We start from the raw sequence: 24,904 nt of genomic DNA, 5'->3' as shown, positions 1-24,904 counted from the left end.
GTGGCCACAGGTTAAAAAAACATTGGAACGAGATCTTTATACATGGTCGCGAATTAATAAAGCATGGCGACAAGATCATTAAGTCCTGGCCGCAAGTAACACGATCTATTTATTTTGGCCACAGCTAACATACAGCATACATATTCCACTATAAGCTCGCAGGGGATTCATGTGCATGACTGCCCCGGAAAGCCAAGCTCAGCTTTATATAAGCCATTGCTTCAAGTTTTAACCCATACCTGGCGACTCGGTGGGTAGCACTGTGACCTCTCAGCAAGAAGGTCCTGGGTTCGATTCCCAGGGGTCCAGGTCCTTTCTGTGAGGAGTTTGCATGTTCTCCCTGTGTTTGCGTGGGCTTTCCCTGGGAGCTCCGGTTTCCTTCCACAGTCCAAAGACGTGCAAATTGGAGATACTAAATTGTCCATCACTTTGACATTAAACTTGAACTGATGAATTTTGTGTAACCAGTAACTACCTGTCCTGTCATGAATGTAACCAACGTGTGTAAAACATGACGATAAAATCCTTATAAATAAATAACCCAAACTCAGATATATGATCTTTGCATATCTTGTTCCTACATCTTACTAAGTTGTGGCCACAACTTAATTATCTTGTCATGATCACGCATTAGGATCTCATTCCCACTCTGTAATATGGTGTGTCCATGCATTATTTTTATTTATATGGCACCAAAAAAATAAGGGAACACTTAAATCACACATCTGGTCTCGATAAATGAAACATTCAAGTTGAAAATCTTTACTGATATAAACCAGCAGGGCTCTATAATTTTTTTATGTAATGAAGGATTTTATAAATTCCTGACCATTCTATCACCCCCTACCCCACTCCTTCCCCATCTCCGTGCAGGCGCCACCAACCAGCCAGCAAAGGTCATAATCGCACTAGTCTGAGAGAGAGTCCCCATCCGGCTTTAGTCCCGCCCCTTATCTGAGCAACAGGCCAATCGTTGTTCATGTAAGCCACTCAGCCTCAGCCGGCAAGGCAGAGCCGAGATTCGATACGATGTATTCAAGATCTCAGCTCTGGTGAACAGCGTGTGTTTTACCGCTGCGCCACCTGAGTGTTTTTTCTCTATACTTTAAACATGTCTAATCAAATAGAAATGGATTGATATGCAATTCTGCTTGTTTGCACTTCCATGCATCTGTTTGATAGCAGTTAAAGCCGGACAGTAATTGAACTTGCAAATAAATGGCATGCATCTTTACAGTAAGAGTTTAAATGTGAAGATATGTGTTGTTATCTGGGTACACATTGAAATGTACACATTTTAATTCACAGTTACTTTGTATTTCCTGAATCTCACAAATTAAACAAAATAACTAATTAAATCTGGCATGTGCAAACGTGTGTGCATATTTTAACAGTTACTTGTTACAGGGTGATGAGTGCTTTATGACAGACACGCCAGGTAAAACCTCACCCCAGTGTTAAACAGTGAGACGTACAAAACACTCAATTAAGGCAGAACAGGACTGTCATTTGAAAACTCTAAAAATCAAAAGCTTATTTATTTGCTTATTTATCATTATTAAATTTAACACACCATGGCCTTCTGGACTGTATATGGATTTGTGCAAATGGGGACCACATGACTTTTAACAGTTTGGGACAGAGCAAATGGGCACCCCACTTTCTCTAACAACACTATTGGTTGATCTTTATCTTCTCACATCTTCCTCCTCCTTCTGAGTGTGCAGCGAGGAGCCAAACCCAAAAAGGTGCTGCATGTTTTTTTAACCTGACTAACTGTACACCCCAAGCCAATCTGGCTAATGCTGCATGCAGTTAACCCTCATCATTATCACTTCAAAAGTGATTGTGTACCTGTGTTTCAGTGTGTGTGTGTGTGTGTGTGTGTGTGTGTGTGTGTGTGTGTGTACCATGCTTCCATTCCTTGTCGACCTGTTTGAATTTGCTAGTTGGCAAACTTGCATTTTGGCTGGAAGAGTGTAAATGTTGTGATGAGCTGCTTAGCTGTGTAATTAACCAGCATGTTTACTGAATGTGTCAGAAAATACTGAACATTTTGTGTGTACAGAGAAAGAATTGTGTGTGATGGGAAAGATAATGAACTGAAATTTTGCAAATGTCATACATGTTTCCCTTACTGCACACAGTACAAGAATTTTCCACATATACAAGAACTTTCTACTTTCAGTATTTTAGATATGTGTTCAAGCTGATGGTACCTAGGGTGGATGTTACATGGTAGCCATACCACATCCATCATACAGCATCAGGCACGGTTTCACTATACAGACACATAATAGTCTGATATGACTAAGAAAAACTTTGTTTTCTTCACTTTTAATTTCTTCAATGGTTTAAATATTAAACAAGTTAAATTAATTAAAATGCAGCACATGATTTTTAGAAAGTTTCGGCCATTTTTCTCTACGGAAGCCACCCATATTCTTGTCCAATCACTTGTCTTCTTAAGGCTGGACTACTGCAACAGGGTGATGAGTGCTTTATGACAGACGCACCTTGTCCCAATGATAAACAGAGAGACGTACAAAATACTTAATTAAGGCATAACAATACTGTCATTTAAAAACCACAAAAATTAAGAGAAAGGAAAGGTATAAATACATGAACAAAACATAAAACACAAAACAAAACCACAGCCTGAAGTGAGATTTGAGATTTGTTCAGGTTGTAGCACCATCAAGACCTGATGATACCAAGGGTGGATCTTACTTATTAGCCATACCACAGCCATTACACAGCATCAGACACTGTTTCACTATATAGAGATTTGCCATTTGTCAAACTTTTGCAACTCCCTCCTGGAAGGTGTTCCCATTGTCCACTATTAAACCCCTGCAACACATTCACAATGCAGCTGCCCACCTAATTTAATCAACCCAAACCCTGCCACATGACCCCACTGCTGCGTTCTCTTTACTGGCTTCCTGTAGCTGACTGCAATCAGTTTAAAACAATGATGCTTGCATACAAAGCCAAAAATGGACTAGCCCCAAGCCATCATAAAGAGCTAATAAAACTCCCCTCTGTACCACACAGCCTATTCCTTTGTTCTAACAGGGTTTCAGCAGATTTGTATTCTTTGTATTGTATTCTTTGCAATTTCCCCCAATTTTCCTCCCAATCTAGTCGTATCTGGGTACCGATTGCATTAAGCTTCCTCTCTACTGATGTTGTCGTATCTGAGTACCGATTGCATTAAGCTTCCTCTCTACTGATGTTGTCGTATCTGAGTACCGATTGCATTAAGCTTCCTCTCTACTGATGTTGTCGTATCTGAGTACCAATTGCATTAAGCTTCCTCTCTACTGATGTTGTCGTATCTGAGTACCAATTGCATTAAGCTTCCTCTCTACTGATGTTGTCGTATCTGAGTACCAATTGCATTAAGCTTCCTCTCTACTGATGTTGTCGTATCTGAGTACCGATTGCATTAAGCTTCCTCTCTACTGATGTTGTCGTATCTGAGTACCGATTGCATTAAGCTTCCTCTCCACTGATGTTGTCATATCTGAGTACCAATTGCATTAAGCTTCCTCTCTACTGATGTTGTCGTATCTGAGTACCGATTGCATTAAGCTTCCTCTCTACTGATGTTGTCGTATCTGAGTACCGATTGCATTAAGCTTCCTCTCTACTGATGTTGTCGTATCTGAGTACCGATTGCATTAAGCTTCCTCTCCACTGATGTTGTCGTATCTGAGTACCAATTGCATTAAGCTTCCTCTCTACTGATGTTGTCGTATCTGAGTACCAATTGCATTAAGCTTCCCTTCTACTGATGTTGTCGTATCTGAGTACCAATTGCATTAAGCTTCCTCTCTACTGATGTTGTCGTATCTGAGTACCAATTGCATTAAGCTTCCTCTCTACTGATGTTGTCGTATCTGAGTACCAATTGCATTAAGCTTCCTCTCTACTGATGTTGTCGTATCTGAGTACCAATTGCGTTAAGCTTCCTCTCCACTGATGTTGTCGTATCTGAGTACCGATTGCATTAAGCTTCCTCTCCACTGATGTTGTCGTGTCTGAGTACGAATTGCATTAAGCTTCCTCTCCACTGATGTTGTCGTGTCTGAGTACGAATTGCATTAAGCTTCCTCTCCACTGATGTTGTCGTATCTGAGTACGAATTGCATTAAGCTTCCTCTCCACTGATGTTGTCGTGTCTGAGTACGAATTGCATTAAGCTTCCTCTCCACTGATGTTGTCATATCTGAGTACGAATTGCATTAAGCTTCCTCTCTACTGATGTTGTTGTGTCTGAGTACGAATTGCATTAAGCTTCCTCTCCACTGATGTTGTCGTATCTGAGTACGAATTGCATAAAGCTTCCTCTCTACTGATGTTGTCGTGTCTGAGTACGAATTGCATTAAGCTTCCTCTCCACTGATGTTGTCGTATCTGAGTACGAATTGCATTAAGCTTCCTCTCCACTGATGTTGTCGTATCTGAGTACGAATTGCATAAAGCTTCCTCTCTACTGATGTTGTCGTGTCTGAGTACCAATTGCATTAAGCTTCCTCTCCACTGATGTTGTCGTATCTGAGTACGAATTGCATTAAGCTTCCTCTCTACTGATGTTGTCGTGTCTGAGTACCAATTGCATTAAGCTTCCTCTCCACTGATGTTGTCGTGTCTGAGTACGAATTGCATTAAGCTTCCTCTCCACTGATGTTGTCGTATCTGAGTACGAATTGCATTAAGCTTCCTCTCTACTGATGTTGTCGTGTCTGAGTACCAATTGCATTAAGCTTCCTCTCCACTGATGTTGTCGTGTCTGAGTACGAATTGCATTAAGCTTCCTCTCCACTGATGTTGTCGTATCTGAGTACGAATTGCATTAAGCTTCCTCTCTACTGATGTTGACCATCACTCTTATTGAGAAGAGCCGTGACTAACACACTCCCCCTCCGACACGTGCGCAGTAGGCGACTTTTTTTTTTATCTGGGTTCATATATGAATTAGATTTGTGTACAGAGAGTCACACCCTGAACACATTATCCCTCGTCTCTGTTCAGGCACCATCAATCAGCCAGTTATGGCTTGATAATTGAATTAGTTATGAGGAATCCCCTCCACCACCCTTCCTGAACAACAAGCCAATCGTTGTTCGTGTAGGCGCTCAGCCTGCTGATAACAGAGCTAAGATGCCGAAAATGTACATGTAAAAATTTTTCCTTTAGTAAGGTTTTTCATAAACAACAGTTTAATAGAATTAAAATGGTCATGGAGCTGATATGTGTCTGTTTCAATGCATGTTTTTGTCAGTAATTGTGTTGTATCTGTTATGAGGTGCAAGCTTAGTGAGCAAAACCTTATTTGAAAGTACATTTAATTCCACTTCTTTACTGACAGATATCATCACACCAGTAAAATATCATACAAATTTTAGATGATATCTGGGGTAATGGGTAATGACAATTATTCTGATCTGCATTTAATGCTTGATTTTATAATTATAGATAATTTTTAGAAACACAAATCTTAATATAGATTATATAAATGACTAAGGTTTCAGAATCATTGACTGCTTGAGTGAAGCAAAAATGAACAAGCAGACGTGTTTTCGTATGAAATCTGGAGCTTTCCTGTGCTTTTATTAGATTTGTTGCAATAACTACATAGTATTTGATTTCTGATGCTACAGCAGTACTGGTTAAAGCAGCAGCTTGTCTTGTTTTCTTAGCTCTGATTTAAAATAGTAATAATTTCTCTTATAAAATTGAACAAAGAAGTCACACATTTATGAATGTGTTCCGGAATTGCTACTAGAGAAAAAATATAACTATAAATAATGCTTTTTTTATAAAAAAAAAAAATGCAACTACTGTGCATTGTAGAGCCACTTATTTTGTTATGTTCACACAAACATCTGATAGGACTCAGATTGTTGAGGTGTACATGTCAGTGTTAGCCAGGTTGACAATAGGTTAATCAATAGGTTGTAAAGTTGACACTCAATTAAGAACACATTAAAATGTATATCAATTAAAGTTACATGTGGGCACTCAGGTGGCACAGCGATAAAACATACTAGCACACCAGAGCTGACATCTCGAACTCGTCGGTTCGAATCTCAGCTCTGCTTCCAGCAGGCTGGGCACCTGCCTGAACAACGATTGGGTGTCGGAGGGGATTCCTCATAACTGATGTAGTTATGACCTCTGCTGGCTGATTGATGGCGCCTGCACTGAGACGGAGATAATGTGGTGACCTCTCAATATCAGTGGAGAGGAAGCATTATGCTTAATTAAATACGACTAAATTGGGAGGAAAATTGGGGTAAAAATGCAAAAGAAAGTTACATGTATTGGTTACATTAATTGTAGAACAGAGACACATAAAAAACAGATACATGTACTACAACTAATATGTTGTTTTAAGGTGGGGGTTATCCAAAAAGATTTAGGTTAGTTTGTATAAAACCTGTAGAGGGACTGAGTCTTAGAGAGAGATGAGATGCCTGTACCATGTCATCTGTAAAATATAAAACATCCGGCTACATGTGGAGCTTTGCTCCAGCATTTGTTTATATTTTCAGAGTGTAAAATAGTTACTGCATCCTAGGTCAGTGACCTAATGTACAGATTGATGCCAAACTGACAGGTTGTTACTGTTTAGCAGGTTTCTAGTGCAGAGCTTTACCCCATTTTTACTGACTGGTTAAAATTTCAGCTGCCTGCAATTACATTATTTGTACCAGAGGGGTCTCTAAATGTTTCATATTTGTGAAATCTTACATCCCAATTTACCCAAATTGTCACTTTTTATTTCCAGTTTAGTATGGTAAACTACAGCATTAAATAAGAACTATTGTACGTCATTACTTTTATGCCGCAATGTAAGCAAATATAAGTGTGTTTAAAGCATCATTGGCCATTAATATCATGCCAGCCATTTGTGGGTTTTTAACCCAACCTGCCATCCTGATCATTCCATCTTTTTCCTCTCTCTGCAGAGCTGTAATCTGATCTATCCACAAATCTGTCTCTACCCGTCACACCCTCTGTAATCAATATTATAATGGTGCTTCATCTGCTCCCACTGAGTGCACTGTAAAATGTACTATCCACACATATATAAATGCAGATGTGCACTTCTGTTCAAAATCTGGTTTAAGAGCTACACATCAAGATACAAATACTAATTAATCCAGTATAATGACATCAGAGAGAAAAAAAAACGTTCTAAAATTCTCAAAGGGTTTTAAGAATTGTCATGTCACTGTGGCAGTATTGTCTTTGTACCTTTTTAACCTTAAGTTCGAGGAAGACAATAAAAGAGGAACATTACCAGAGAAACAAACATCTGTCAGGACAATTTTAGTATACTTTTAAGTGTTAGGGTCATTATTATGGTACCTAGACTTTAACACTAGAATTTAAAACATTCATTATATGGCAATAAGTATTTGGACACTTGCTTTGTGCACAAGGGCACAATCATGCTGGAACAGGAAGGGACATTTCCCCCTTTATATAATTTATTACACCTGTTAGCAATTGTTGTGGCTGATACACTTGAATAAAAAAATTAGAAGCGGTGTTCCAATGCATTTGTCCTTACAATGTAACTGTGGGGGATTGCATCTATATAGTCATTAATGTTGAGCGGTAGGGCCTGGCCCACATTCTTTACTGTGTGTATGTGGCATTGTCATGCTAAAACACATTTTCACTTGATTACATTAGTTTATTAAGTTGCTCTTTAAAGAGTTGATGGTCTAACTCTTGAGTTTAAATCCAACATGATTTTATCGACCTGTCAGCCTTCAAAAATGGCAAAATTGCCTATGCCTATATGAGAATGACCTTCATTGGTGTACAGTTGCAAACTCTGCTGTCTGGTTGAGGCACCTGCTGTAGTGATTGGGTTTGTAGCGTGTCTCTCCATATGCGAATGGCTCTTTGTGAGACTCCATTACTGGCAGGTGAAAGATGTATTCGGCAACTACATGCAGGTTGGAGGGGATATGTTATAGTCTCAGCTCAACTTGACCAATGCAAAGATGGTACAAGCAGCAAGATAACTGCAGTAGAGGAATTGGGAATGAATATATTGTAAGAAGTTTAGGGGAAATGCCAAAAAATGCAAAACAGCAATATAAAAGCCCAATATGTTTTCAGAACTAACTACTGTAATCGCCCCTCTTTTCCTGGAGCTCATCTGGAGGAACTCAGTTAGGGAATCAGGTCCTTCTGCCTTGCCAAATATGGCCAGCAGATGAGGCACGGAGGCACAGATCATTGATGTGTCAGTTCGTCTTAACTAACATTCACCTGGCTCTCATTTCAATTTGCTCCAGATGGTTTCTGTATAGGTTTTAAAATGTGCCCATGGGTCACTGCAAGAAGTAACTTTACGTAAGTTACCCAATCAGTATGTGGAAACATCTATCCTGGTGTAAGTGTTATTTTGTAGGCTAACAATTGTCTTATTTACAGGCCACAAATGGTCACTGGATTGTTTGATGAATATAATAATAGATGTCAATCGTTTCATTGTCTTTGCAGTTACCACAATTATAACACCACTAACACAAACACTAATTAGACGAACATATTTTGAATGTTCAGTTTAGTTGTTCTTGATAAGTTGTGTAGACTTGTAGAATCTATGCCACGGTGCATTAAAACTGATCTGGTGGCTCCTTATGGCCCAGTACCTTCCTAAAACTGTTGATGTTGGGTTTCTCTTTAATTTGTCACTTGTCTAAACGTAATTATTGAATTTGCTTAATTGTTTTTGAAAGCCAGCGTAACTGGCTCATAGAGGTATAAAGGAAAAAATGTTGCTAGGATACAAGACAGACCTCCATTATTCTCCCATCATCCCTCTCACCCCCTCCCTCATTCTCACAGCCTCTCACCCAGGGGAGGAGGGAATAAGGGAGTGATGTAATGTACTTACAAGGCAACTGTTGGCACAAAAAAACAGCAGAGGGAGGGAGAGAGGAGGAGATTAAAGGAGAGGCGAGAATGAGAGGATGATACACTAATACAATGATAGGGATGGATGCTGAGGAAGAGAAACGGCTGCTCTGTCAACTTGCAGAGACATGACGGTGCTATAATCAGACAAATGTGTCGATAAGTCGAACTGAAGCTCTGACCGGGAGTGACTGGATTTGGCTATTGAAGCGAACGCACAGAGGACAAGTTCCTCCATTTCCATAGCGACACCGACTACCTGCCGCCACTGTTTCTGTGTTTGTGTTTGTATGAGTGTGTGTGTGTGGGGACGTGCATGTTGTGTCTGGCTCAGCTTTGCTGCTGCTGTGTGTTTTTTTAGCTTTGCAAGAAGAATGCCCTGTTCTCCCCTATATGTCTATCTGTTCATGTGACTGAGCCCCTTCTGTTATTCTGCTCTCTTTCTGCCCTTCTGTGTGTTTGTGTGTGTATGTGTGTTTGATTGTTTTCTTCATCTGGCAAAATGATGAGACAGACTCCTGCTCCTCGTAAGGTACACAGCATTTAATTTATTAATTCCCATGTAATTATACTCGTAATGCAGTAATCATATGAGCAGAAGTTGATTTTGATTAGTTGTATGTGTGCAGTTCTGGTGTTTGGGATGTGAACGTGAGCTTGCAGATTGAGTTACACACACACTGGTGTTTAAGATGCACAATTGGTCTACAGGGCTCTAGAGTGCGACCAATTTGGTCGCACATGCGACCTAATTTCTCAATGGTGCGACTAAAAAAAATCTCAGGTCGCACCGGTGCGACCAGCAGTTCAAGGGGAAAAAAGTCTCCGCTACTCTGAAAGTCTTCCAGTGGTTCAACAACAGACACACATTAGGCCCATATCATGGTCTAAACCAATCAGAGACAGTGAAGAGCGGGACAATATTGTATCGGTGATATGTGAGCGACATTCAGCTCAACCAATCAGAATGCAGCACCGGACGTTCAGTTAGTTTAGTTTTGTATATGAGACTCGCCGGACGGCCAAAGTATAAAAGTTCGGTTTCTGGAGCTAGGCAGTTTAAAGTGTTGTAACGCTTACTGAAGTCCTGACTAAACCGTTACAGTGAAGTCTACCTTGTCGTGTGCTTTTATTCCCACACATTCATCACCACACAGCAAGAGACCCGTAACAGTGGTGAGCCGACCCTCTAGTAGCAATAGGCTAATGCTAGCGGTTAAGTGCGACGATAGCGAAAGTAAAAACACAATAATATTTTCGTTAAGTAAAATATAAAAATAACTAAAAGACAGTGAAGTGTTAGAATACATGTAATCAAAATACACAGTGAGTGCACCGCAATCGATTTTGGGAATCTGTGTAAAAGATCCAGTAAAGCCGATAATATAATGCACTTTATTTAAGATTACACTCTAACACTAGAGCCCCATACACAAAAAAAAAAAATATATATTATATATATATATACATATATTATATATATATATATATATATATATATATATATATATACATACATACATACATGAATAGATATACTCTATTATTATTGTTATAATTTTTATAATAGTGTACTATAATGAGACTATAATACTATAATTAACTGTAAAGAGCATGGGAAAACCATGGCCGTCAAAATTGTATTTGTGACTGGTTCTAATACATTTTGAATTGAAAGGATGAAAAGCACAATGCATCTATAAAACACATTACATGCCGCAGTAAATGCACTGCCCATGGGTCCCCTCTCCCCACTGCCTTTCAGCGGCAGACAGCAACAAACATCAACAGACGAGGCCATGTTGACCAGACTGTTATTTAATCATTTACAAGTCAATATTGCCTATATGGACAGCGAAAAAACAAGTGAACCTGTAAAACTAAGGTGTTAAATGCGATGCAGTTGAAAATTAGGGTGCACCTAACTTTTGTGCTGGTGCACCTAAGAAAAAAAGTTAGGCGCACCAGTGCAACCAGTGCAAAAAGTTAGTCTAGAGCCCTGGTCTAATAAATTGATACCAGTTTTTATATCATTAAAAGTAGTAAGCAGTGTAATGTCACTACAGCATTCTAAATGTTTTATGTACACCGACTAGGCATAACATTATGACCACTGACAGGTGAAGTAAATAACACTGGTTATCTCGTCATCACGGCACCTGTTAGTGGGTGGGATATATTAGGCAGCAAGTGAACATTTTATCCTCAAAGTTGACGTGTTAGAAGCAGGAAAAATGGGCAAGTGTAAGGATTTGAGCAAGTTTGACAAGGGCCAAATTGTAAAGGCTAGACAACTGGGTCAGAGCATCTCCAAAACTTCAGCTCTTGTGGGGTGTACCCAGTCTGCAGTGGTCAGTATCTATCAAAGCCCTGACCGGCGACAGGGTCATGGGCGGCCAAGGCTCATTAATGCACATGGGGAGCGAAGGCTGGCCCGTGTGGTCCAATACAACAGGCGAGCTACTGTAGCTCAAATTGCTGAAGAAGTTAATGCTGGTTCTGATAGAAAGGTGTCAGAATACAAAGTGCATTGCAGTTGCAGGGCTGTTTTGGCAGCAAAAGGGGGACCAACACAATATTAGGAAGGTGGTCATGATGTTATGCCTGATCAGTGTATGTTCTGTAGGATTAAAGTGGGGTCTAAGGACATGGCATGCAAACAGGATGTCTTATTTTTAATACTTATTTTACAGTTCAAACCATCAAGTTAAAAATCCAAGTTCTGAATGTATTTTAATTCAGTTTCAGAAAACTCATAATGAATCTTGAAAATAATTCATATTTGATAAGGGTTTTTTTTTCCCAAAAAAGGTTTTCAAATTTTTTGCGTTAGTTGCATGTACAGTGCAAAATGTTAAAAAATTCAGTTTTGTTATTTACAATTTAAAGTTTGGACTTAACGTTATTAGGGACAGTGGTAGCCTAGTGGGTAGGGCTTTGGGCTATCAAGCGGAAGATTGGCGGCTCAAATCCAGGCTCTGCTATGCAGCCACTGTTGGGTCCTTGAGCAAGACCCTTAACCCTGTCTGCTCCAGGGGCGCCGTACAATGGCTGACCCTGCGCTCTGACCCCAGCTTCCAAACTGGGATATGCGAAGAAAGAATTTCATTGTACTGTACAACTGTATATGTACATATGACAAATAAAGTATATCTTCTTCTATATTCTTCTTCTTCTTCTTTAATTCCTGCATCAGTGCCTGGCTTTTATTTGAACCACAATATGTTTTTTCCCTCAAAGTCATGTTAAAGGTGATATGCTGTATAATAAACATCAAAACTATAAAAAGTCATTCAAAGAGAGAAAAAGTGTTTTGGTTATTTACACCAGTGGACCCCAACCACCGGGTCGCGGACCGGTACCGGTCCTTGGGTCATTTATTACCGGGATGCACAGAAAGAATGAATTAGAGATCACTACATCAGCAGTGAAAACACTACTTTTTTAGCAGTGTTATTGTCTCCAATCACCCCTAGGTGGGAACAGCATCTCGTTTCAGCGAAAAAAGCTCATTTGTGAGTAGTACAGTTATTCTATTTTAAATCCCCCCACCCCTGCCGGTCCGTGAAATTATATCTTATATGAAACCGGTCTGTGGTGCAAAAAAGTTAAACTAAACTTGATTGCCTCCTACATCTCTAACGCTATGCTTGCTTTTCCTGAAGTTATACGTTAAGGTTCATTGTCAAAACCTAATGTTAAATCATTTAAATATCTGTATATAACTGTAAAAATACATAACATTCCATGCTTTTTAAAGATTGTTAAGTGCAGCAGAAATACTGCAGCTATGAAGTGCCCTACTTTTGTCATTTTAAACGCACTTTTTCTTCTAAACCAGTCATGTCTGTGTGGATGCCCAGCAGGCCGATAGTACAGCTGAGATTTAAACCCAGATCTCAGTGGTGGTGGACTAGTCTGATAGACTGCTGTTCCACCCACAAACAATGTATAAAAATCCTCAACACAATTTTAAGCAACTGAAAGTGAAAGTCTTAGTTTGTGCAGAAACTATTAAGACCCCTGTCAGTTTCAGAGGGTGTGTGTGTGTGTGTGTGTGTGTGTGTGTGTGTGTTTACAATTACGTACAGAAGGGTTTTGTCTGAGCTGGAAATTTGTTTTTCTTAGTGCCACTAAGAAAATGTTTGTGTGTGTGTGTGTGCGCTTGGTACCAAGCACTCAGCTCTGCAGGAAGATTGAGTATAACATAGGAAACTGAATTTGAATGTTATTATGTGTAGTGTGTGTATTTATGACTGTTAAATAAAACATCGCACACACCCACTTGCACAATTGATTCAGAAAGTATTCAGTACCCTTGTTTTACTGAACATTTTGTGTGGATTTGATTTTGAATGGATATAATCGCAATTTTCACCCACTAGTCTACTCATAATCTCCCATGATGACGTGCTGATTTTCTGAAAATTAATTAAAATCTAAAACTGAAACATCTTTACAAAAAGTCTTCAGACTCTTTATTCAAAATCTTGCAATAGCCACCTTGGCAGCAATTGCACCTGCAAGTCTTCTTGATTATTTCTCTCTAGGCATTGCACATCTGGATTTGGGCAGTTTATCACCTTCTTCATTACAGATTCTGTCAAGCTTAATCAGATTAAATGGTGGAAGTCTGTTAACTGTACTCTTCAGGTCTCTTCACACAAGTTTGATGGGGTTTAAAAATGGGCTTTGGTTTGGTCTGTCAAAGACATTCAAAGACTAAAATGCACGTGACAGCCTACTATGAGTTTGCTAAAATGCATGTAAAGGACAGCATAAGGAAAAGATGATCTGGTCCAGTGAGGAAAACTGCACTTTTTGGTCAGAACAACATATGTGAGGAAAAACAGATCATCCCTGTGATGAAGCATGGTGGTGGCAGCATCATGCAATAGGGGTGCTTCTTAGCCGGGGGACAGAGAGACAGGTAAGAATTGAGGGGTGAATGAATGCAGCCAAATACAGTAACATCCTAAAAGTAAACTCCGATTGAAATGAGAATTTACCTCTCAGCATGACAATAATCCAAATTATACAGCCACAACAGTACTGGAATGTCTTCTGGGCAAGTGGCCCATCTGAATCCTAGACGTCTGTGTAGAGACTCGAAGGTAGCAGTTCACAGTTTCTTGCCACCTAATCTTATAAAACTGCCATAAAGAATGGTACACACCACCTAAAATCAACCAAAAACACTTAAAGTTGTATTTGCTGTCAAAGGGGCGTCCACAAATCAATAATCATGATGTGTGTGTGTGTGTGTGTGCTCTTCTTTCTCAGACCACGGTCAGGAAACCAAAGGTGAGTTTAAACTGGTCTGTTTACAAGATTAAGAGTAATCTATTTATGTGTAACATTAGCCAAGTGACAAAGGGACACCTTTAGTCTCTTGTAAATGAGTAGAGCTTCAGGAATTACTGAACTGTACTGTAAAGTCTATGGATGATTGTGTATAAAACTCTAAACATTTCTGCATATTGTGGAGTTGTGTTAAATGAATAAATGTGGAAAACAATAATGAAGAATTAATTGAACGTGTTTCTAATATTTGATCATATTCAGTACTCAGTTTCCATGAAGAAATATGGCACATCATATTAGGGTTTGGAAATGGAAATCCTAATAGCATTTTTAAGTAAAGATTTACATTTTTAACTTATTTAACCATAATCAAAGATGTTAGAAAGATGTCATTTAGAGCAGAGAGGTAAAATCTGGTCAGTTATTTATTATTATTATTATTATTTATTATTGCTGATATATAAAGTTGAAGTAAAATTAAAAAATAAAGAAAAACTATATGAATTATTTGCTTTCTTTTTAGCATACAAACCTAAGCACTGTAAAGCAGTGGTCCCCAACCACCGGGCTTGTACCGGTCCGCGGGTCATTTATTACTGGGCCACACAGAAAGAATAAGTAATTAGAGATACAATAGCAATTACATTTTCAATACTCTTTGGATGTTATTGTCCCCAATCACCAATAGGTGGGAGCAAAGTCTTGTTTCACCATTCTACAGTTATTCTATTTTAAATCCCCCCGCTCCTCCGGTCCCTGAAATTATATCTTATATGAAACCGGTCCGTGGTGCAAAAAAGGTGGGGGACCACTGCTCTAAGGCACATGTACAGTGCCTTGCAAAAGTATTCAGCCCCCTTGAACTTTTCAACCTTTTGCCACATTTCAGGCTTTAAACATAAAGATATGAAATTGTAATTTTTTGTGAAGAATCAATAACAAGTGCGACACAATTGTGAAGTGGAACGAAATTTATTGGATATTTTAAACTTTTTTTAGAAATAAAAACCTGAAAAGTGGGGCGTGCAATATTATTCAGCCCCTTTACTTTCAGTGCAGCAAACTCACTCCAGAAGTTCAGTGAGGATCTCTGAATGATCCAATGTTGACCTAAATGACTGATGGTGATAAATAGAATCCACCTGTGTGTAATCAAGTCCGTATAAATGCACCTGCTCTGTGATAGTCTCAGAGTTCTGTTTAAAGCGCAGAGAGCATCATGAAGACCAAGGAACACACCAGGCAGGTCCGAGATACTGTTGTGGAGAAGTTTAAAGCCGAATTTGGATACAAAAAGATTTCCCAAGCTTTAAACATCTCAAGGAGCACTGTGCAAGCGATCATATTGAAATGGAAGGAGTATCAGACCACTGCAAATCTACCAAGACCCGGCCGTCCCTCTAAACTTTCAGCTCAAATAAGGAGAAGACTGATCAGAGATGCAGCCAAGAGGCCCATGATCACTCTGAATGAACTGCAGAGATCTACAGCTGAGGTGGGAGACTCTGTCCATAGGACAACAATCAGTCGTACACTGCACAAATCTGGCCTTTATGGAAGAGTGGCAAGAAGAAAGCCATTTCTCAAAGATATCTATAAAAAGTCACCTGGGAGACACACCAAACATGTGGAAGAAGGTGCTCTGGTCAGATGAAACCAAAATCGAACTTTTTGGCCACAACGCAAAACGTTATGTTTGGCGTAAAAGCAACACAGCTCATCACCCTGAACACACCATCCCCACTGTCAAACATGGTGGTGGCAGCATCATGGTTTGGGCCTGCTTTTCTTCAGCAGGGGCAGGGAAGATGGTTAAAATTGATGGGAAGATGGATGGAGCCAAATACAGGACCATTCTGGAAGAAAACCTGTTGCAGTCTGCAAAAGACCTGAGACTGGGACGGTGATTTATCTTCCAACAAGACAATGATCCAAAACATAAAGCAAAATCTACAATGGAATGGTTCACAAATAAACTTATCCAGGTGTTAAAATGGCCAAGTCAAAGTCCAGACCTGAATCCCATCGAGAATCTGTGGAAAGAGCTGAAAACTGCTGTTCACAAACGCTCTCCATCCAACCTCACTGAGCTCGAGCTGTTTTGCAAGGAAGAATGGAAAAAATTTCAGTATCTCGATGTGCAAAACTAATAGAGACATACCCCAAGCGACTTGCAGCTGTAATCGCAGCAAAAGGTGGCGCTACAAAGTATTAACGCAAGGGGGCTGAATAATATTGCACGCCCCACTTTTCAGTTTTTTATTTCTAAAAAAAGTTTAAAATATCCAATAAATTTCGTTCCACTTCACGATTGTGTCCCACTTGTTGTTGATTCTTCACAAAAAATTACAATTTCATATCTTTATGTTTAAAGCCTGAAATGTGGCAAAAGGTTGAAAAGTTCAAGGGGGCTGAATACTTTTGCAAGGCACTGTAGCTAAGCATTCCAAGTTTTCACAAATTGTAAAACCCTGTAATTTATTAACAAATGTAGCACACATCAGAATATCAAACACTACCAAGACAAAACAGTGTAGACAAAATAAGAGTAAATAAGATGATGATTCTAATATACTTTCCATTTCTATAGTAAACTACATAAAGACACTCCATGACATTTGCGTATTACATCTGTATTATGTGTGTGTCTCTCAGGCCCGGCCTGGAGTTGGGCAGAAGGTGGGATCAGGCTCTGCCTCAGCTGGAGAGATAAGCAGCAGTGAACCAAGCACACCTGCCCAAACTCCTTTGGCTGCTCCCATGATCCCTTCTCCTGGAACACTCCCCTCTCCTGGGGCTCCACCCGTCCCAGTCCTGAGTAAGGTGGGTTACTAATCGGGCTATCAATCTGTAAAACACCAACACTTTGTTCTTTGTTTGGCAATTATGTACCCATACATCTTCTTTTTCAAGGATTAAAGTAATTATGGGGTTTTAATATCTGCTGGTTCAAAAACACACAAACACACACTTGTACCTAGGAGGATTTTTTGTATCTCTTAACCTGCCCGCATGTGTTTGGGCTGTGGGAGGAAACCGGAGCTCCTGGAGGAATCCCACACAGACACAGGGAGAACATGCAAACTCCACACAGAAAGGACCCAGACTGCTCCACCTGGGAATCAAACCCAGGACCTTCTTGCTGTGAGGTGACAGTACAGAGGCGACAGTGCTACATACCGAGCACCCATGCTGCCCTACAACAATTTAGTTTCATTTAGTCATTTATGATAGACTATAGAGGGAGCACGGTGGCTCAGTGGGTAGCACTGTTGCCTCACAACAAGAAGGTCCTGGGTTTGATTCCCAGGTAAAGCGCTCCAGATCCTTTCTGTGTGGAGCTTGCATGTTCTTCCCGTGTCTGTGTGGGTTTCCTTCCACCGTCCAAAGACATTCATATCACCGTGAATTGGAGATACTAATTTTTCCATGACTGTGTTTGACATAAAAAACTTGAACTGATGAATCTTGTGTAACCATTAACTGTCCTGTCACGAATGTAACCAAAGTGTGTAAAACATGACGTTAAATTCCTAATAAAATAAATAAATAAAAAGCACATGGAACCTAATGCTGAAAGGAAATTTGTCTGGCTGGTGGAATGTACCTTCAAAATGAACCATCAAAATACTGTTTTTTCAAAAGGGTCAGGAAATTAGAAAGGGGGCATACACCAGGCTTATATATATGTGTGTGTGTGTGTGTGTGTGTGTGTGTGTGTATGTATGTGTCATCAGGAGGAGGAGGCTCTTCAGGCACAGGTAAAAGATCTGGAGGAGAAGCTGGAGACTTTGCGAATAAAGCGGGCAGAGGACAAAGCCAAGTTAAAAGAGATGGAGAAATACAAGATCCAACTGGAGCAGCTGCAGGAATGGAGGAGTAAAATGCAAGAACAGCAGAATGAGCTGCAGAAGCAACTCAAAGAAGCCAAGAAGGTCCATGCCAACACACACAAACACACACACACAGACACCTATACCTGCCTAACATAAAACTGGCTAACAAAACAGACATGACTTTTCATTGGGTTTACATAAATATTACTATTAATCTAGCGTTTTCATCACTGACAGCACTGACTGGTTCTTCACAAAAAACACCAGTTCACATGAGTACTGGCTTGAGTAACAAACACATAGGTCATTTTGCAGACACATAAGACATTCTGTATTAACAGGTACTTTGCAAATCATTATACATTTTATAAGGACGGCTTTTACCTCCTCAGTGTCCTATTTCTTTGGCACTGCTGAAAGTCAAACAATTTTTTTAAACAGTTCAGTTCAATAATGCTCAGGGCAACTAGGCAGTAACAGAAATGTTATGAAATGAAATATATACCATAAACTGTTAAAATCATCATGGAATTGAGTTTGTACAAATTAAATAGGACATTTTATTGGGTTTGTTTCAAATGTATGACAGAATGATCCTGACATGGCATCCTTAGTGTCAGGGCTCCTGTCCAAAAATGCCATTTCTTCCTCTTCACTTCTGGATAATACAACGTTGATGCCTGTTGATCTAGCTTTTCTAATAAGTAAACACTGCGTTAAAATATTACATCTTTATCATAGATTTTAGATTATACAGTACATACTATAATAAATCACATTTAATTTACCATCAGGGCTCATTGTGGTTTTATCCAGTTATCCATTTCTTCCCTTTGAGGTCTTTTGGCATTTTCCTCTCTTTACTCCCTCTACTTTACTCGTTTTAGCAAGCTGAAGTCTTCATTCTGGCAGCTTATGTCGTGTATGTCTTGCCCTAAGAAATCCACCAGCTGGTCCGCTTTATTTGCCTCTAGACTGAAATTTTTGGACATGGTGGCAATAAACTTTCTCAGTCTTGTTGAAGACAAAGCCTCAGGACATTTAGCTTCGTATTCTTAGGCAAATTTCTGAACAGCATCTCTTCCTCTTATAGCAGACACTGCTCCTGGACGGTCAGTATGAAATGGATTGTCATGTGGGTCTCAACATTTTTCACGAGATTCTGAGAATAGCTTCATGGCAGAGACGACTGTTTGTTTTAAAAGGATTGGCATCTGTTTTTGATGGGTTTTTTTTATTGCTTCTCTTCCAGGATTATTTATTTCTGTTCTGTGGCCCAATTGCTTTGTTTCATCTATTTACATGAGAAATTATTTTTCATACTTTTATTCCTAATTTAATAATTTAGTGTTGTCTATGGAGAATAAACTGTGTTAACCCCGATTAAAAAAATAAAATAAACAATATATGTTTTTTTCTAATAGAGGTGTAAATAGGTTCCTGTTTTACTGGTGTTTGTCTCCAGTGTTGTGCGAACACACACACAAACACACACTGTACATAATAAGATATTAATAGGACACAGAGTCTGATCTGATTCTGATTTCTATTGATTTCTTTATTGCAGGAGGCAAAGGAAGCTCTGGAGGCAAAAGAGCATTACATGGAGGAGATGGCAGATACAGCAGATGCTATTGAGATGGCTACATTGGACAAGGAGATGGCAGAGGAGAGGGCGGAGTCTTTACAGCTGGAGGTTGATGCTCTTAAAGAGAAGGTGGAAGAACTGACCATGGACCTTGAGATTCTTAAACATGAGATAGAGGAGAAAGGTATACACACAAAAATACATATATACAGTGGTATTTACCCTTTGGACATCCTTGGCTGCAGTGGATATAAAAAAATTACACATTCCTGTACATAATGCCAGGTGTTTGAGATGTAAAAAATTCAATTTATTTCCACCTTAAATGTGAGCTATAATCTGTGCAATGCAATTGAAAAACAAAACTTGTTAAGAGCAGAAACAATAAGTGTGCATACCCTCTCATTATTGGGGATGGGGCTATGTTCAGAATAAACCATTCATAATCAAATTAATGTTTAATAGTAGTGAGTTTTCAGCTTGTTGGCAGAATAACTGCATTTAGATAAATTATCTGATTTATCTAACTGCTGTTTTCCTAGCAGTTTAGGGAAGTCCATTACCTGTTCCAGCATGAGTGTGCTTTTCTCCACAAAGCAAGATCTATAAAGACAAGAAGAAAAGCCTGGGTTAAATAAATTTAGCCCCACTGAACAGCTTTGAAATGAACTGGAACATCAGTTGAGGCTTTCTTGACCAACATCAGTGCCCAGCCATACAAATGCTCTTTTGACTGAATGGGCACAAATTCCCACAGACATACTTCAAAGTGTTCTCAGAAGAGTGTTAGTTAATATACTTGAAACGATTGCATAGCGGTCACTCTATTTTGTTACCATTAGTTTTTTGAAATGGGATGTTTAACAAACTCATGATTAGGTGTCCAAATACTTTTGGCCATATCATGTATTATGCATAATTAAAGTGAGTGGTATTTTTATGTGGGTTAAGATAGAGATGTACATACGCCTTTTTTCTTAATAGTTTATTTGTATTAAAATCATACTAATGACTTTTATAGTTTTTATTGGTTCATCATGACATATTTTGGCCATTTGATTGTTATGCAGGGTCAGATGGAGCAGCATCAAGTTATCATGTGAAACAACTAGAAGAGCAAAATGCCCGTCTGAAGGAGGCCTTGGTCAGGTGAGTGTATGTTCTATTACAGTAACGGTGTTCTCAGCATTGTCAGCTGTCTTACCCCAGATGTTAATCTTTCTTTTTGATTCTGTGTGTGTGTCAGGATGCGTGACCTGTCCGCCACTGAAAAACAGGAACACGGCAAGCTGCAGAAGCAGATGGAGAAAAAGAACTTTGAGCTGGAAACACTGAGGGGGCAAAAAGAAAACGTGCAGGAGGAGCTGAAGATGGCGGAGAGGACCATAGACGAGCTCAAAGAGCAGGTCCTCTACAGCTTGCATAAAGAACACAAGAGCACCACATAAATTGTAATGCTCTGAGCTCCCGGCTTAGAATTTCACCTCTGCTACCGGTCGGCTGGGCGCCCTCTAGCAGGCACAATTGGCTAATGCCTGCAGCAGGCAAAATTGGCCTCCAGTCTGCTGGCTGGGAAAGACTGGACTAAGGGGTGGGGTTATCAATGCTGTGTAAGGACCTTGATTGCCCAGGGCACCTGTATAGAAAGTGGAGGAGAGCAGAGATCAGGACGTGGCTCTCCATATGCGAAACCGACCTTACGGGCAAATCCACCAAAGCCTGTGAGGATAAGAAGGGATTGGTGGACTGTGCACACATCGGAGGGAGTGTGTATCAGGCGAATATACACCCTCCTTGCATGCCATCAGGGTCCCCAGCAGCAGATTGGCTATGCTAAATTCGGAGAAAAGGGGGGTAAATGCATAAAAAAATAAGTAAATAAATTGTAATACTAATCCAAGCTAAATTAACTCTCTTCTAATAAGTTTTTAATTACCTCCAAGTATTTTCATGTTTTTTTTTTTATTCACATGGACTAGTAATGCAACTAAAAAGATGGTTTGTCTGAAATCAGTAAGGCTATGATGAGATGTTTTAGGACCATTATGGTTTGGGTGTGTACAGGTGGATGCTGCTTTGGGAGCAGAGGAGATGGTGGAGACCCTTACAGAGAGAAATCTGGACCTGGAGGAAAAAGTACGGGAGCTCAAAGAGGCCGTAACCGACCTGGTAAGACTTTTATTAAATAAATTATGGTAAGTGTGTATTATTCAAAAAATGTGCTTTTGGCCGCTCAGGTGGCACAGCGGTAAAATACGCTAGTGCACCAGAGCTGGGATTTCAAATACATGGTATCGAATCTCAGCTCTGCCATTCGTCTGGGCTGGGCGACCACAAGAACAACAATTTGCTGCTGTTCAGGGTGGGATGAGCCGGACCAGGTTTCCTCATAACTGGTGCAATTACAACCTCTGCTGGCTAAATGATGGCACCTGCGCAGAGTTGGGGAATAATGCTGATCAGGGTATGGCTCTCCGTGCACAAGGCTGTTCAGCATATGAACTCGCCTCCTGCAGGTGAAAAGAGGCAGCCGGTACTGCACATGTGTCTGAGAGGGCGTGTGTCAGTTGTGAAGCTCCTCAGTCAGTGGTGGAGGGTAGTATCGGTAGAGGTAAAGCGTAACACAATCAGGGTAACTGGATACGACTAGATTAGGGGACAAAATTGGCGAAAAAAATCTGAGAAAAAGAGAGAAAAAAATGTGATTTTGAAAAAAATTGTCCTACATCCCTGCAGATCCTGTGGTTCCCAGTCTCGAAGTAGACCATTCGGATAAAATATTTTAATTAGTTATTTGTAAATATGTGTAAATGTGCTTTTCTTGCAGGAGGCTATTAATGAGATGAACGACGAGCTACAGGAGAACGCCAGAGAGACGGAGCTGGAGCTGAGGGAGCAGCTGGATCTGAGTGCTGCCAGTGTAAGAGAGGCTGAAAAACGTGTCGAGGCGGCACAGGAAACTGTGGCAGATTATCAACAAACTATCCAAAAATACAGAGAGCTGACGGCCCACCTGCAGGTACTGTAACCCCTCACCCCACTGCATTAAAACACATGCACCATGGTACCCATTCCCTTCCCTAAAATCTATTCTGTAATTTAAAGAGATGTTATGATGATACGTTGCATGTTATTAGAGTTGTAACATTTATGTGTACATGTATGTGTGCAGGAATTGAACAGAGAGCTCATGAGCCAGCAGGAGGCCACAGCCGAACCACAGCAGCAACCAGCAGAGATGTTTGACTTTAAGATTAAATTTGCCGAAACCAAAGCCTATGCAAAGGTTAGGAACAGACACCACTATGCACCAGTACCTCAGCCTTTAGTCCCTAAAACTTACAAATAAGAATAGCTTGTTTTATAGAGAGTAAATTTATGCTTTACTAAGAAACTAGCTGAAGATTCAATGCTAAAATCGACACTTACCCTAGGTGTGTCAGTTGTGTTGTCTTGGCCAGTGTATGTGGGGGCTTAGTATGAACTCCCACTGTTATTCCAGCCAAGCTTTGAACTAGGCATTGACAGCATTAGTGCTATGTTGCACTTCACCATAGTCTCAAAACTCAAACTTCAAAAGTAGCTGGTTATTTAGCACAATGATGAATCATGCTACATCGAGTATTTAAATATCTTGGCTGATCTAGTGAGTAAGTAAATGTCTATCGATGCTCTACAGCGAATAAATAAATTAGCTCTACGCCCACTGTGTATTTGTGTCTGATGTTCAGTATTTGTGGTTGGAATCAGACCCACCCTGACCCTGGTCAGGATAAAACACTTTATGAAGAATTGATATTTTGGTATGTGTGTAATACACTACATCTGACTTGCATATAATATTTAGCTCATAAAACCTAAATAATTTTGTTTGGAGCTAAAACCAGCTGATTCTGAATGTATTAGTTTTGGTATTTGTGACCCACTCTAACCCTGGACTGCTTGTTATTGCAGGCTATTGAGATGGAGTTGCGTAAAATGGAGGTGGCTCAGGCAAACAGGCAGGTGGCGCTGCTCACCTCCTTTATGCCTGAATCCTTCCTGAGACATGGAGGAGACTATGACTGCATCCTAGTCTTGCTGCTCATTCCCAGACTTATCTGCAAGGTAATCTAGCACTGTGTGTGTAGGTGGGTGCATGAGCCAAACTGGAAACTAATAACTAATCTTGGTTAAATACCAGCCTTAATTATATATGTAACAGTTACCTTAACAGCTAAATTGTTAATAATAATAAATATATTGTTGTTCTAAGTATGTGTATAAATGTATTTATTTTATTTATTTATATGTTAGGATTTTAACGTCATGTTTTACACCTTGTTTACATTCATGACAGAAGTGGTAGTTACTCATTACACAAGATTCATCAGTTTACAAGGTTATATCAAACACAGTCATGGACAATTTTGTATTTTCAATTCACGTCACTTGCATATCGTTGGACTGTGGGAGGAAACCGGAGGAAACCCACGTGTACACGGGGAGAACATGCAAATTCCACACAAAAAGGACCCAGACCGCTCCACCTGGGATTCGAACCCTGGACCTTCTTGCTGTGAGGCTACACTGCTACCCACCGAGCCACTGTGCCACCCTGTAAAACTGTAAAAACTTGAGACAAGGGTATTTAATGGCTGTGTTGTAAAATGTATCCAAGGTAAGCCGTATTCCTTATGAGCAAGGATGGGTAGTGGTGCATACTACCATCAAAAACTGTGAAAATCGTGGCCAGGTGGGGCAGCGGGATATTCTGCTAGCACACCAGCGCTGGGATTCTGAACCCTCCGAGTTCAGCTGGGCACCCCTAGCAGGCACAATTGGCAGTGCCTGCAGCAGACAAAATAGGCTATTAGCAGTGAAAGACTGATTGGCTACAAACATTCAAAGAACTTGTATGTTATATACGTCAACTTGTTCTTTATACAGGTCAAATTAAAATATACAGATCCTTGTGTGATAAATCTGTTAATGTTGTTAATGTGTGTATTTCAGGCAGAGCTGATCAGTAAGCAGGCCCAGGAGAAGTTTGATCTGACTGAGAACAGCTTAAAGAGGCCAGGAATGAGAGGAGCTGTGGGGGAGCAGCTCAGCTTTGCTGCTGGTTTGGTATACTCTCTAAGCCTGCTTCAGTCTACATTGCACAAATATGAACAGTGAGTCCAGATGTGCACACACACACTCTTTTATTTCAGATGTTTAGGTTGCTGTTTGTATTAAACAT

General features: G+C 40.0%; 1 protein-coding gene across 2 annotated transcripts in view; it reads left to right on the top strand.

Moving 5' to 3' along the window:
* dctn1b (dynactin 1b) overlaps positions 1–24,904 on the top strand; it is a 41,945-nt gene that overhangs the window by 4,825 nt on the left and 12,216 nt on the right. For both annotated transcript variants that reach the window (XM_062996008.1, XM_062996007.1), the window contains exons 5-17: positions 1,728–1,748; positions 9,467–9,484; positions 14,236–14,256; positions 16,912–17,079; positions 17,994–18,191; positions 19,660–19,864; positions 20,751–20,829; positions 20,927–21,086; positions 21,745–21,849; positions 22,508–22,699; positions 22,853–22,966; positions 23,635–23,787; positions 24,676–24,836. In XM_062996008.1, the coding sequence (XP_062852078.1) occupies positions 1,728–1,748; positions 9,467–9,484; positions 14,236–14,256; positions 16,912–17,079; positions 17,994–18,191; positions 19,660–19,864; positions 20,751–20,829; positions 20,927–21,086; positions 21,745–21,849; positions 22,508–22,699; positions 22,853–22,966; positions 23,635–23,787; positions 24,676–24,836 (1,595 nt within the window). The remainder of the gene's footprint in view (positions 1–1,727; positions 1,749–9,466; positions 9,485–14,235; positions 14,257–16,911; positions 17,080–17,993; positions 18,192–19,659; positions 19,865–20,750; positions 20,830–20,926; positions 21,087–21,744; positions 21,850–22,507; positions 22,700–22,852; positions 22,967–23,634; positions 23,788–24,675; positions 24,837–24,904) is intronic.

Source organism: Trichomycterus rosablanca, chromosome 5 (assembly GCF_030014385.1).
Source record: "Trichomycterus rosablanca isolate fTriRos1 chromosome 5, fTriRos1.hap1, whole genome shotgun sequence".
Lineage (NCBI taxonomy): Eukaryota > Metazoa > Chordata > Actinopteri > Siluriformes > Trichomycteridae > Trichomycterus > Trichomycterus rosablanca.
This window is presented reverse-complemented; position numbering and strand designations above follow the sequence as displayed.